Here is a 14,393-nt window from a genome sequence, read left to right as displayed (position 1 = left end):
AGGAACAAAGATGCAAAAATTCTCAACAAAGTATTGGGAAATCAAATTCAAATGCACATTTTAAAATACTTTATAAAATAAAGAAATGCAAAAAATGGTTAAATATATGCAAACCAATATAATCTGACCTAATAAAAAAATCAATCTATAAGAATAGATGCTAAAGGGCCAAAATGCTAGTAGGACATTTGCCTTGTAGACAGCCTACCCAGGTTTGATCACCAGCATCTGATGTGGCTCCCCAAGCACTACCAGGAGCAATTCTTTTTTTTTTTTTTTTTTTGGGGGGGGGGGTCACACCCGGCAGCGCTCAGGCATCCTAGCACTCACTACCAGGAGCAATTCTTAGGTGCAAAGCCAGGAGTAACAACCCCTGATCATGTCTGATTATGGTCCCAAAACAAAAACAAACAAAAAACAGATGCACAAAACTGATATACACTCACTGGTTAAAAACTAAAGGCTTTTTCCTTCTAATCAGGAGCAGGACAAAACTGTTTATCATGACTTCTATTTTTAAGTATTAGAGGTCTTAGCCAGAGTAAAATAAACCAACAAAAATATAAAAAATAAGAGGTGAGAAGGCACTGTATGCCTGGTATGCTGTGACATGACCCTGGTTTAAATCTCCCCCCACCACACAGAGTTCTATGAGGAATCAATCGTAAGCACAGCAAGACTAGTCTGAATGAGACCCCCCAAAACAAAACAAAAGAAGACATTTTTCAGTTTCAACTGATGAAGCCAATAAGAAAAATGGGAAATATTCATTTATAAAGTTTCTGCCATACCTGTGCTTTCTTTTCACAAAGTGTATACACAGTTTCCAAATTTGGATCATTGTGAAGTGGATGAGAATACATTCGGTGCTCAAAAGCTTCTACTTTTTGGATAACTTTTTTCAACCCTTGATCTTGAATACCCATATCATCAATAGGGTCTAATAAGGGAACACCATCAGGAAAACGTTTCTGAACTTCCTGAAAGGAAAAAAAAGATTAACATTTACCGTATTTTCCAGCATATGACTTTATAACTCATGAAAAACTTCTTAAAAGTTGGGGGTCATCTCATATGCCAGTATACGGCATGCTGAAACTTCCTCCAGTTTTAGGGAAGAGTAAGATCCACCCCCCTCTTACTGTCACAACCCATCCAGCTCCCAGGCGTCATCACTCAGTCCTCTGCTTGTCCTGATTCATCTTTCAGGGCACACAGAGGAGCTGAGTTACCAAGCACTGCATCCCATCCAGCTGCTGGGTGTCATCACTGGTATGCAGCTTTCCGTTCTGTTCAGCTTTTACGGAAACAGAGGAGGCACTCTGTCTCCCTCTAGCTGTCCTATTGACCACTGCACCCCAGCCAGCTGCTCTTGGAGGAGGCCCCTCTCCCTGCTCTCAATGTAGATCACAATTAAAAAATCAATGACTCACTACAAATGACAAAGTTTAGCTTTATTAAACATATACAGTTAACCTTTGAGAGTTCTACTTTTTTTCTCTTATGTTTTTTAATTTCCATTTGGTGTGCGTTAAAAGAAAGGTAGCCTTATAAGCAAATATAGCTCAAAGCCTATATTTTAACAGGGAAAGCAGGGGGTCATCTTATACGCCCAGTCATCATATGCCAGAAAATACAGTATTTCTCATCTTAGAGACAAAATCATGACTGTAATAAGCTTTTTTATTTTTTCGATAAACATAAAAATATTAAAAAGATACCACATATGACAGTCTTTTTCACATATACTGAAGGGTATTTCCCCACGACATTTATTATTTTGTTTTTTATGTTTCGGGGCCACACCTACAAGGTTTGGGAGTCACTTTCAGATTGCTAGGGAACGTGGTACCAGAGTTCAAACATGGGGTTCCTGTAGGCAACTTGCATGAAAAGCATGGGCTATAGCTTTTAAGTCACATCTCCAGCACATATGTTTATTTTTGAAAATTCCTTTTGAATTCCTATATGGAAATAGCAATAAATTATAACTATAGATTCTTGTACCTATATTTCAATAGCAATATATATGGTATAACTAAATGATAAACCCATTATTGTATATTCAGTTTGTTGAAACTTCTATCATAAATAACCCTGTACTGAACTGTGAAGTATCTATTCATTTTCAATTTTCTGATTATTGACTTAGGCTTGACTGATTACTGAAAGTATAAACTTTATTTGAAGAAAAAATGTTTTGAACCTCAATTTCTTCTATTAACTCTATTTTTAAAAAGTTTTAAACAGTTCAATCCAGGACTATATATAATATGTATTAAAAAAATTGGGGCCGGGCGGTGGCGCTGGAGGTAAGGTGCCTGCCTTGCCTGCGCTAGCCTAGGACGGACCGCGGTTCGATCCCCCGGTGTCCCATATGGTCCCCCAAGAAGCCAGGAGCAACTTCTGAGCGCATAGCCAGGAGTAACCCCTGAGCGTCACAGGGTGTGGCCCAAAAACCAAAAAAAAAAAAAAAAATCACCTATATCTGTAGATACATACACATTTTCTATATCTTTAGGTACTTTCCACTAATAATAAAGAAAGCAAAATAAGCCACTGTATAGTAGTGCTATGTTTACCGTTTTGAGTCTTCCTCTAGTAACTTACTTTGTTGGTAAAGTCAAAGAGATGACAACCTATCTTACTGTCCACTATCTACATGGTTAGATCTATTGCCAATACTTTTACTAAAAAAACCTGCAATTGTTGGTAGTGTTTATGGTTTCCCTAAGAGAAAACAATATATGGATATGCATTTCATTTGCCTCATTTAAAGCAATTCTTATTTCCATTTAAATAGTATTTAATTAATAAAATATCATGTATACCTGTATTGATTTTAGAACACTCTGTCTATTGTCGATTGGTCGAAGGTCTTTAGGAATATAAAGTCTAACACTGCTAATAGCAGACAGAAGATGTACCAAAACTGGAACAACCTACCAACAAAAACATTAAATATTAAAATCAGAGTTGCACACTTTCAAATTCTATTATTTCCTAAATTTATTTTGAAACTTAAAATGCACTTACGACATGCATTTGGGAATTATAAGAAAAAGTTAATAACCAGTGTGGAAATTTTTTTCTTAGTAGACTTTATTTATAAAGTAAAGTCAGGGGCTGGAAAAATAGTACAGAGGGTAAAGCTTGCATGTGAATGAACCAGGAACAAACCCCATCTGATTCCCCTTGCTCTCCACATGCAAGCAGTAATCACTGAATTCAGCACCAGAAATGAGCCCTCAGCACAGCCTGGACTAATTAAAGCCTTTGAATAGGTAAATAGAAGTAAGTCAATTAGAACTTCTAACTATAAATAAATGATAATAAAAATAATCTCTCAATACAGAATCCATGCTTTACATTTCTAAACTTTTAGCATATAGCACTGTAGTTAATAATATTTTTCCACTACAAAGAAAATAACTATTTAAGTTTAGATGGTCAAGTAAGATATGGTTCATTTAAGTTGTGAACGAGCCTACTAGTAGTAAAGGGAAAATAGAATACTCTAATTACACTATTGTCTTCACGAAAATCTAATTACCTACTTTCTTTAATGCATTTTCCTTCTAAGAACATCATTTCTTCACCATTCAATACATCATTTTGCACTCTGTATATTTCTGAAGGTTCTATAAACTAAAAGGGTTAACATTTTCACCATCCAAACAATATGCTAATATATTGTCTCCTACAGTTACCTTTAACCTCACCATCACTAAATAAAACTGTCAGTTGACAAAAACCCTTAGCAGGTTGATAACATTTTCATTCATAGTTCTTCATTACAAAACAGCAATATTCTAAGGATGGTCAAGAGACAAATGGCCTCAATTTGAATTCCATCTACAACTAGTTGTATGACCTGAAATAAGTCATCATTTCATTTTCCATAGCTTAAAAATGATAAAAGTATACATATATCATTATACTGTTGTGAGAAAGACAATGCATGTAAATTTTTAAATAGTACAATATTAGAAAGTGCAGCATCTTTTTGAAACTTAATATAATAGTCAAGAAATATGTATAAACCAGTGATTAAAAAAGCAAATATAGCTGAATATAAAAAATGAAGATTTTTAAACGAATAAAATATATATCACTTAAAAATGAAAATCACAATTCATTAAAAAAAATACAATGAAGGGTCTGCTAAATCTTCTCGATAAGGTTTTTCCAATTCTTAGAAAAGAATGTTTTTCTGTTTTGGGTAGGGCAGAGGAGAGCATTAAGAGCCACTCCAGGAATACTACAATTGGTCAGGCCAAATGACTCAGTTCTTGGGCCCAGTGGTAGGAGCGACCAAGCAGAGGATTCCTCTCACCTCTTCTGTTTTTCTCCTACTTTAAATAATTATGCTTACAAGGCGCTTCATTTCATCAGCAAATTTAAGAATATGAGGGGCCAGAGCAATAGCACAGCGGTAGGGTGTTTGCCTTGCATGTGGCTGACCCAGGACAGACCTTGGTTCGATCCCAAAGTCCCTTATAGTCTCCCAAGCCAGGAGTGATTTCTGAGTGCACAGCCAGGAGTAACCCGAGTGTCAATAGGTATGGCCTCAAAACAAACAAAAAAAGCTATTCTATATAGCCACAATAGTTCAAGATCATACAAATTTTAACAATACCACATCTAACATACAATCCACATTCAAAAATGTCCTTTGACAGAGCTACCACTGCTATTATCTAACCTATAGTCCATATTAAACTTTCACCTACTTCTTTCTCCAAAATATCTTTTTTTACTTTTCTTCTTTTCCTCTACAACCCTATCAATCCAAACAAAATACTTAAGTACTGGATTTAGTTGTTAATATCTAGTCTTCATTGAAATCATACTTCAAATTTTTTTTCAATTCTGAAGCCTGACATTTCCTAATACTAGTGTTTTGTTGTTTGTTTTTAAAAAATGACTTAATTTGGGCTTATCTTATCAAGAGGAACAATAAAATTCAGATTAGCATTTTTGCTCATTTCAGTCCCTTGATCAATGATTGGCAACAATTAATTTATTTTAAAAACATGTTGGGCAGGAGAAATAGTACAGCAGGTAGGACACTTGAGTTGCATCATTTAAATTCTCAAATTGCCTTTTTTTCACCCCAATGCTCATGTACTCCTTGCTCTGTACTCAGGAATTTATTCTTGGCAGAACTCATGGAACCATATGGGATGCAAGGGGATCAAACCCAAATCAGCAACATAGCAAGGCAAGTTAAGTTGCCCTAACCACTATGCAATCTCTCCAGTCCCTCAAACAGTTCATCTTTAAAGATATTATATGTTGCCTTTTGAGACACCTGACTATATCCTCTGCAAATCTCTAGATATATGTCTTGTTAGATCTAAAAATCTCAAGATGTTTTAAAAAGAAAATCATCACTAATGTACTGGGAGGTCTGCAGAGGTATAGGAATTTAATCCAAAATAGCATTCAAGGCAGATGAAGTAATCTCCCATTTTCTATCTCTCTCTAAATGCCATCAAGATAGTCTCTCCACAAAAATGTGACCTCACTGACACTAGAGTTGTTGCAGGTTGTAGGAGAACTTAAAGGGGGAGGAACACAGCACATATTGTCATGGGCAATACGCTCTAGCAGATGTTGATGAGCCTCATGATGTCTTGTGAAAAAGTAATTTCTTCCTTCCCCAAATCAGGCCACCTTTTTTTTTTTCTTTTTGCATTTCTCCTACCCCCTTTTCTATGAGCAAAGATCATCCATGGAGTGGCTGGCATCATATATGAGGACCTTACCCTTTTTATATTTTTGTTTTTACATTAGTTTGTTTTTGTTTTAGAATACACCTATTACTCCCAGCTCAGTATTCTGCGTATGCTCCCAGAGGTACTCAGAAAATTATGCAGTAGTGGAGATAAAATCCGGGCCTCCTGTATTGCAAAGCATGTGTTCTATTAACTGAACATTGTCTGACCCTCTTAGTCCTTTGGAATGTTTACAAGTTTCCTATAAATCAATCTCCCCACACCTTATTTTTGGTTTTTGGCCACATTTGGCAGTGCTCCTAACTCTGCACTCAATAATTATTCCTAATGGCCCAGGGGACTATATGGGATGTCAAGGACTAAACCCGGGTAGGTTGCGTGCAAGGTAAACACCTACACTGTACTACAGCTCTGGCCCTCTAGCTTTTCTAAATTTTATACTAAAAAAATAGGTTCAGTTGCTAGGTTTAATAAAATCTGGAACTAGAACAGATTAAAAACAAGAAACAGGTTTCACTCAAAATGCTAACCCCATAAAATCAGTCATTAAGTAATTTTCTTTGAAAAAGTATCTAAACCCTTTACTGTAAGAGTTCTATCAATCAATGACTACCATCAAGAATCTTGGGATTGTGCCACATATATACAAAAACTGAGTACTGTGAACACAGCTAAATTATAGCATGTGCAACCACATTTATAGATAATTATCAACTAATAAATATATTCAAGGAGAATAAATCTATACGTCAGTGTAACAAAGCTCTGAAGATTTAAGAACAGAATTTAAAGCTAATTGGGTTTCATAAACACATTTTAAAATAATTTTTTTGAGATGTTTAGTAATGAAGTCTTAACTACTGTCACCTCTGAATCTCATAATATAAAGCTGATCAAAGCAGCAGCTGATGATGCCTAAAATACAATGACATTTCCTTTAGAAGGCTCAGTAATTTTTACACCAATGTTTTAAAACTTAAAATTTCCAGCCCTCAAATAGATACTAAAAATCTCTCTAATGAGGTTTTACCCTTACTTATTATTTGTTTTGGGTTTCACCTAAAATTAGTTTACTTCTTTCACTTAAAGAAAAAATGAGAGATAATTATAACCACATTTAAATAAAATAATTTAACCAAAGAAACCTTGAACTACCAAGATACTTTTTAATCATTATTTATGAGAATATAGTAAGCAGCATGGCTGGAATAAAAATATAAAATTATCTCATCATAAAGATACTTTTTTATTTATTTTTATTTTTTTAGTTTTTCGGGCCACACCCGTTTGATGCTCAGGGGTTATTCCTGGCTAAGCGCTCAGAAATTGCCCCTGGCTTGGGGAAACTATATGGGACACCGGGGGATCGAACTGTGGTCCTTCCTTGGCTAGCGCTTGCAAGGCAGACACCTTACCTCTAGCACCACCTCACTGGCCCCAAAATACTTTTTTATAATATTTTTTATAAACAATCTAAATCCAGTCTCAAATAAAATTCTCTTTATCTTTCAGATTTACTCTTCCATAAATGATAAATTTTTCGTTTTGTTTTGATTTTGGCTCACATTTAGCAGTGCTCAGGACTCACTCCTAACTGTGTGCTCAGGGACCACTCCTGACAGTATTCAGAGGACTATATGGGATACTGGTGAGAAAGCTTGGGTAGGCTGCTTGTGAGGCAAGTTCCTTACCCACTATACTATTACTCTAGCTCATCAGTCATCCTATAATTTTAGATGCCTTTAGCTTATCCCAAAGTAACCTGAAAACATGCATGTTAAAAATATCATGATAGAGTATATCGTTCAGAAAGTTGATTATAAATAACTCACAAAATATCTAAGATCTTTTTGTTGATGCTGATAAAGATCTGATATCTTAAGATGAAAAATAAAGTACAAACCTGCATTTCTCCTTTCTCATCAGGCTTAGCTGGTTTTGCTGCCTCGGTGGCTGAATTTTTCAAGCTCTCTTTGCTGCAGCGCAGAAGTACTTCTACTACATATAAAGGATCTAGTTCACCAGAATTAGGCTTGAAAAAAATAAGATAAAATAAGGTTTTATATATATATTTATAAATGCATATGTATATATTTGGTATGGCATTATTCTATAATACATTAGGCCTAGGTAGTCATTGCCCTTTTCTGGTGCCCATAATAGTTGTTTTCTATAGACTAGATAAAGTATGATACATATACATTCTCAGCTCTAAGAAAAGATATTGTTCAATTTCTGCTATATGGATGGACTTAGAGAATATCATACTGAGTAAAGTTAGAAGGAGACATAGAATTAATTCTCTCATATGTGGGATATAAAGAAACAAAGTAGAGGTATTAAAAAATACCATAGGGAACAGGAACTAAGAACTGATCTTCAGCAGGAAACTTAACATACCACAGAAAAGAAAAGGGGAAAGAAAGTATGGAGGTAAAGGGAAGTAGTCACTCTGGTAGAGTGTGGTACTAGAATGTGGTATGCATGAAATCATATTATTAGCAGTATTGTAATAATGTATAAGTTCATATACACATTTATATATTTTTTGCATTTTCACAAAAATTATACTTATAAATTTATGTTTATGATATTATAATAATAAATCAACAAAGAAAAATAACATTCTTAAAATTTTAGTTTGAGTGAATATGGTGTTAGGATGTTTTAAATTAAAAGTATAATTAACAGTACCATAAATCTGATTTCTCAATAAAAAGAGTAAGAAAAAAGCTTTCTAATTATTTCTAATTATTCACTTTCAAACAAAAATCATAGATTACACACTGTAAAAGTAAAAAATGTTCATTCAGTGGTTGTATTCTTTAGCTAAGTTTTGAGTCCAAAGAATTTATAAACCAATGTGAAAATTGTAATTTTCATTTAGGAGTTGATGTTTTTTCCTAATTACCAATATTAAAAGTAAAATTAAAAAATGAACTGATGAAGTCAAAGTAATATTTCAGAAAATTAAAGATTTTGGTTATTAGAAAAATAATTATTTTGAAATACATATTAAAAACAGAATTTCAATTAAAAATGAATCCCTTATGGAACAAACATTAACAGTTTTTCTCTTAATATTTGTTCTACTTGGGCCCGGAGAGATAGCACAGCGGCGTTTGCCTCGCAAGCAGCCCATCCAGGACCAAAGGTGATTGGTTCGAATCCCAGTGTCCCATATGGTCCCCTGTGCCTGCCAGGAGCTATTTCTGAGCAGACAGCCAGGAGTAAGCCCTGAGCATCGCCGGGTGTGGCCCCCCCAAAACAAAAATTTGTTATACTTAATTACATAAATCTAAAAAAGTATACACATAAATAGACCAGAGAGATAATATAGCAGTTAAGGCACTGGTTTTATGCCTGGACTGCATATGGTGCCTATGCATCAGCAAGTATAATCCCTAGAACGAAGCCAGGGGTAAGCACTAAACAATAATAGATGTGGTCAAACCACCACCCTGCCCAATTTTTATATAAACAACGTACCTTAACATTTGACTTTTTTGAGAAATTTACTACTACTCCCCAGCCAAAATCATCTCCTTCATTCTTTACCTATGAAAGCAAAACTGTTATTTGAATCAAGAGTCAGATAGTACAGCAGTTAAGGTGCAGTGCAGCCTTGCTTGCAGTCAACCAGAATTTAATCCAACACTCCAAATGGTCCCCCAAGTCCCACCATGAATGATCTGTGAGCACAGAGGTAGGAGTAAGCTCTACGCACCAAAGAGTATGGCCAACCCAGTAAAATAAGAAAGAATATGTGAGGTAAGGGTACCAACAACTGCTAACACCAAAAGTAAGACATATACTAGCTATCATGACTTCTTGATAGATGCCACAACTGGAAATAATCTAGCTTCTTCAGCAACAATCAAATGAAAAGCGTAAAAATAAAACCCCAAGGCTTGAGGAATAACACAATAGATAAACCATTTGCCTTGCATGCAGCTGATCTGGATTTGGTCCCCATATAATCATCCAAACCTACAAGGAGTGATCCCTTAGTATAATTTTAAAGATATCATAAATCTCAAAAATATATTTTTGTCCTACAGAAAAAAATATCCATGTCAAATTTCATAAGCCTCTAGCATAGCAGTAATAGGAATCTCTAAAATGGCCAAGAAAAGCTAAAAATACTTACAAATATAATTGTTAAATACATTGTTAAAAATGAAATGCTATGTCTGTTCTGAGATTATCTGAATTGAACACCCTGACAGCCAGTAAATGCATCCCAGGATTAAAAACTTCATTAATTTTAAATAGTATCTCATAATTATAAATAATTTATTTACACTAATCTCAAACTGTTTATTTTATACCTCCAAACTAAAAACTAGGGGGTTAAAAAATTTCACATGTGAATTAGGTAGAATAATGTAATTGATCTAGATCAGTGGTCCTCAAACTATGTTCTGCGGGCCACATATTGTATTTGTATCTGTTTTGTTTCTTCATTGCAAAATAAGATATATGCAGTGTGCATAAGAATTCGTTCATAAGTTTTGTTTTTACTATAGTCAGACCCTCCAATGGTCTGAGGGACAGTGAACTGGCCCCTGTTTAAAAAGTTTGAGGATCCCTGATCTAGATCAACTGTTACAGAAGGTAGCACTTTACAAAGAGCAAATTAGTATAATCTTAATCCAGAAATTAATTATTTATTTTGTTTTGTTTTATTTTTTGGTTTTTGGGCCACACCCGGAAACGCTCAGGGGTTACTCCTGGCTATGTGCTCAGAAGTTGCTCCTGGCTTGGGGGACCATATGGGACACCGGGGGATCGAACCGCGGTCCGTCCAAGGCTAGCGCAGGCAAGGCAGGCACCTTACCTTTAGCGCCACCGCCCAGCCCCGAAATTAATTATTTAAATACTAAAATTTCCAAAAGATACTGGGGGCCTAAGAGATAATACAAAAGCAAATGGTGCTTCCACTGTATATAGCCAGCCCACTAGGGTTCAATCCCTAACATCCTATATGGCCCTCAGAACCTACTAGGCATAATTCCTTGAGTGCAGTCAGAAATAAGCCCTGAGAACTGCTGGGTGTGGCCCAAATAACAAAACATAAATAAAATTTCCAAAAGATATTAAAAACATACCTTTACCAAACGACCTGGTTGCAGAAATGGTAAGCAGTATTTTGGTTTGTGAATATATTCTTCAATTTCTTTACCCAGTTTGGCCAACTGCTGTCTAATTTTATAGTAGATAACTACACTTTCTTCATTTGGTATTACTATTTTATTGTATTGTTCTTCCGAATTCTTTACCTCTGTTAAAAAAATGTAATATATTAAAAAAATTATATATCACATGGAAATTAAAGTTTTACATTTTTTCCTGCTACTACTGTTGGGAACAGTCAATATCCAGAGCAAACAACATGGATTGTTTATGATATTATACTTACTCTCTACTACTCCTGGAATTGCTCTATAATGCTGGAATTGGTAAAAGGACTTTTCCAACATGTATTCAGGATTAATTTCTTCTACACGTAGTAAATTCAAAACCATATTGTAGGTCAAATGGAAAGCACTATTTAGAGGATCTGCAGAACCCTAAGAGTAGAAAAAGATAAATCAATGCTGCAGGTTTTTCAAATAAATTCACAAAAATACTATTACCCTGCCAAATTGTTTAATAATTTGTCTATGTCGGGCCCGGAGAGATAGCACAGTGGTGTTTGCCTTGCAAGCAGCTGATCCAGGACCTAAGGTGGTTGGTTCAAATCTCTGTGTCCCATATGGTCCCCCGTGCCAACCAGGAGCTATTTCTGAGCAGACAGCCAGGAGTAACCCCTGAGCACTGCCGGGTGTGGCCCAAAAAACCTCCCAAAAAATAATAATAATAATTTGTCTATGTCAAAGAATGCTAGAATACTGTATTTACCTCCCTTTTTTAAATGACCAGTTTTTAAAAAAAAATAAAATAGTTTATCTTTGAAAAAGTAAAGGGCAAAACTCTACGAAATAGTACAGAGGAAATTAGATACTATTTGCCAAGCTTGTTTAGCTCTCTTTCCTTCTAGTAACTTGATAATCGCTTGATTGGAACTTCCTCCTTACATCCCCACCTCCATGGGGAGGACAAATAAACTATAGTGTAGATAATGTCATGTTATTTCTGGGACTAAATATTTAATGATGGCCCAAAAAGTCTTTTTTCCCCAATTAGCTTTGAGTCACACACTCAACATCACTAATCGTCTGGGAGATGCAAATCAAAACTACTATAAGGTACCACCTCACGACACTGAGAATGGCACACATCACAAAAAAAGGAAAACAAGCAGTGCTGGCGGGGATGTGGAGAGAAAGGAACTCTTTTTCACTGCTGGTGGGAATGCCGTCTAATACAACCTTTATGGAAAGCGATATGGAGATTCCTTCACAAACTGGAAATTGAGCTTCCATAAGATCCAGCTATACCACTCCTAGGAATATACCCTAGGAACACAAAAATACAATACAAAAATCCCTTCCTTATACCTATATTCATTGTAGCGCTATTTACAATAGCCCAACTCTGGAAACAACCAAGATGCCCTTCAACAGATGAGTGGCTAAAGAAACTGTGGTACATATACACAATGGAATACTATGCAGCCGTCAGGAGAGATGAAGTCATGAAATTTTCCTATACATGGATGTACATGGAATCTATTATGCTGAGTGAAGTAAGTCAGAGGGAGAGAGAAAGACGCAGAATGGTTTCACTCATCTATAGGTTTTAAGAAAAATGAAAGACATTTTTAACAGTATCTCAGAGACAAGAGAGATGAGGGCTGGTAGGTGCAGCTCATGACATGAAGCTCATCACATAGAGTGATGAGTGCAGTTGGAGAGATGACTACACTGAAAACTACCATAACAATGTGAATGAATGAGGGAAGTAGAAAGCCTGTCTCGAGTACAGGTGTGGGGGTGGGGTGGGGAGGAGGGAGATCTGGGAAATTGGTGGTGGGAATGTTGCACTGGTGAAGGGGGGTGTTCTTTACATGACTGTAATCATACAACTATAATCATATTTGTAATCACGGTGTTTAAATAAAGATAATTATTAAAAAAAAAAAAAAAGAAGGGGCCGGATAGTATGGAGGTAAGGCGTTTGCCTCTCATGCAGATGGTCAGTGGTTCAAATCCCAGTATCCCATATGGTCCCCTGAGCTTGCCAGGAGTGATTTCTGAGCATAGAGCCAGGAGTAACCCCTGAGTACTGCCGGGTGTGACCCAAAAACCAAAAACCAAAAAAAAAAAAAAAAAAGTTCCTTAAGAAGCCATTGAAAACAAAACAAGCCAAAATACTAAGAAAATAAAATAGTCAATGTGAAATAAGACTTAAAAATTTAAATTTATTACTGGAATGCTTAATAATTAATAGTGATTAATGTTTAATTATTACTTAACTGTTGTTAATAATTATTACTAAAATGTTTAATGATTCCCAACAGGTTAAACTAGAACAAAAGATTACAGAATTTATCCAGGCTTACAAAGGTACAGGAAGTAAAGTGTCTTAAATTCTGGTTCAATGCCCTATTCAAGTCTATTCTATTGGTGAAAGCAATTTGCAAAAAAGAGGGCAGATATAAAAGGAATCTTAAACTTGAGAAATGCAAAGCAAATATTTTTGCCCTTTTTGAAAGCCTTTGTTTTAACTCCATTACCTGTTAGAACAGAAAGTATAGTTTAAAATATTAACCCATCTACTTAGAAAGGTACCTAAACTGACTCAATTACTTTTGAGTGACTTCTGAAACATGTTTCTCAAATTCCTAATAAAGAATTCAGATCTTAACTGTTACCTTAAGTAACTGTTTTCCAACGGTTGGGCTCATCTTTTCATCCACCATAAGAATTACAATTCCTCTGTCATCCATTCCCCTTCTTCCAGCGCGACCAGACATCTGAATGTATTCACCAGAGGAAATCTAAATAGACATAATTAGAAATTTGTTTTATAGAAAAACTTGATAATAAACTTAATATTCTTAAAAATATTTTTTACAATCCACAAGTTATACTTTCTGATAAAATGTTAAGATTATAAACTTAAAAGAAAACTTAAGGGCCTGGAGAGATAGCACAGTGGCGTTTGCCTTGCAAGTAGCCCATCCAGGACCAAAGGTGGTTGGTTCAAATCCCGGTGTCCCATATGCCCCCCCCCCCCCCCGTGCTGCCAGGAGCTATTTCTGAGCAGACAGCCAGGAGTAACCCCTGAGTACCGCCGGGTGTGGTCCAAAAACAAAAAACAAAAACAAAAAAAAAAAAGAAAACTTAAATAAAAACATTAATACAAAATAGTAATGTTATAAAACTAAAGCTCTAAAACAATCAAGTGTAACAAAGAAATACTGGGTAATTCATTAGCATAATAAAAGCTCTGAATTAGCTATTTTGGAAAACAGCAAAGTCAACTATCTCTACTAATAGCCACTTTTGACATAATATAATAAACTTTCATCATTGGCAAAATAATTTTAACATATAATTAAATACAGTTCTCTCTGTCTTTCAACTGGTAGACTTGATTAATTGCTATAAAAACCTAGTGTAGAGCAGATCAGGGGCTAAGCAAGCCTGCATTGCACGCAGCCAACCCTAATTGGATCCCTGGCACCATCATCGGTCACCTGGT

The 14,393-nt window shown here is 35.5% G+C and overlaps 1 protein-coding gene across 1 annotated transcript in view; it reads right to left on the bottom strand.

Moving 5' to 3' along the window:
* MTREX (Mtr4 exosome RNA helicase) overlaps positions 1–14,393 on the bottom strand; it is a 66,116-nt gene that overhangs the window by 16,172 nt on the left and 35,551 nt on the right. Inside the window, exons 15-21 of the mRNA XM_049768109.1 lie at positions 13,561–13,686; positions 11,164–11,314; positions 10,853–11,025; positions 9,231–9,299; positions 7,645–7,773; positions 2,832–2,942; positions 792–980 (exon numbers count right to left, since the gene is read on the bottom strand). Coding sequence (XP_049624066.1) covers positions 792–980; positions 2,832–2,942; positions 7,645–7,773; positions 9,231–9,299; positions 10,853–11,025; positions 11,164–11,314; positions 13,561–13,686 — 948 coding nt within the window. The remainder of the gene's footprint in view (positions 1–791; positions 981–2,831; positions 2,943–7,644; positions 7,774–9,230; positions 9,300–10,852; positions 11,026–11,163; positions 11,315–13,560; positions 13,687–14,393) is intronic.

Source organism: Suncus etruscus, chromosome 2 (assembly GCF_024139225.1).
Source record: "Suncus etruscus isolate mSunEtr1 chromosome 2, mSunEtr1.pri.cur, whole genome shotgun sequence".
Taxonomy (NCBI): Eukaryota; Metazoa; Chordata; class Mammalia; order Eulipotyphla; family Soricidae; genus Suncus; species Suncus etruscus.
The sequence above is the reverse complement of the archived record's forward strand: the minus strand, read 5'-3'. Positions and strand labels throughout refer to the sequence as shown.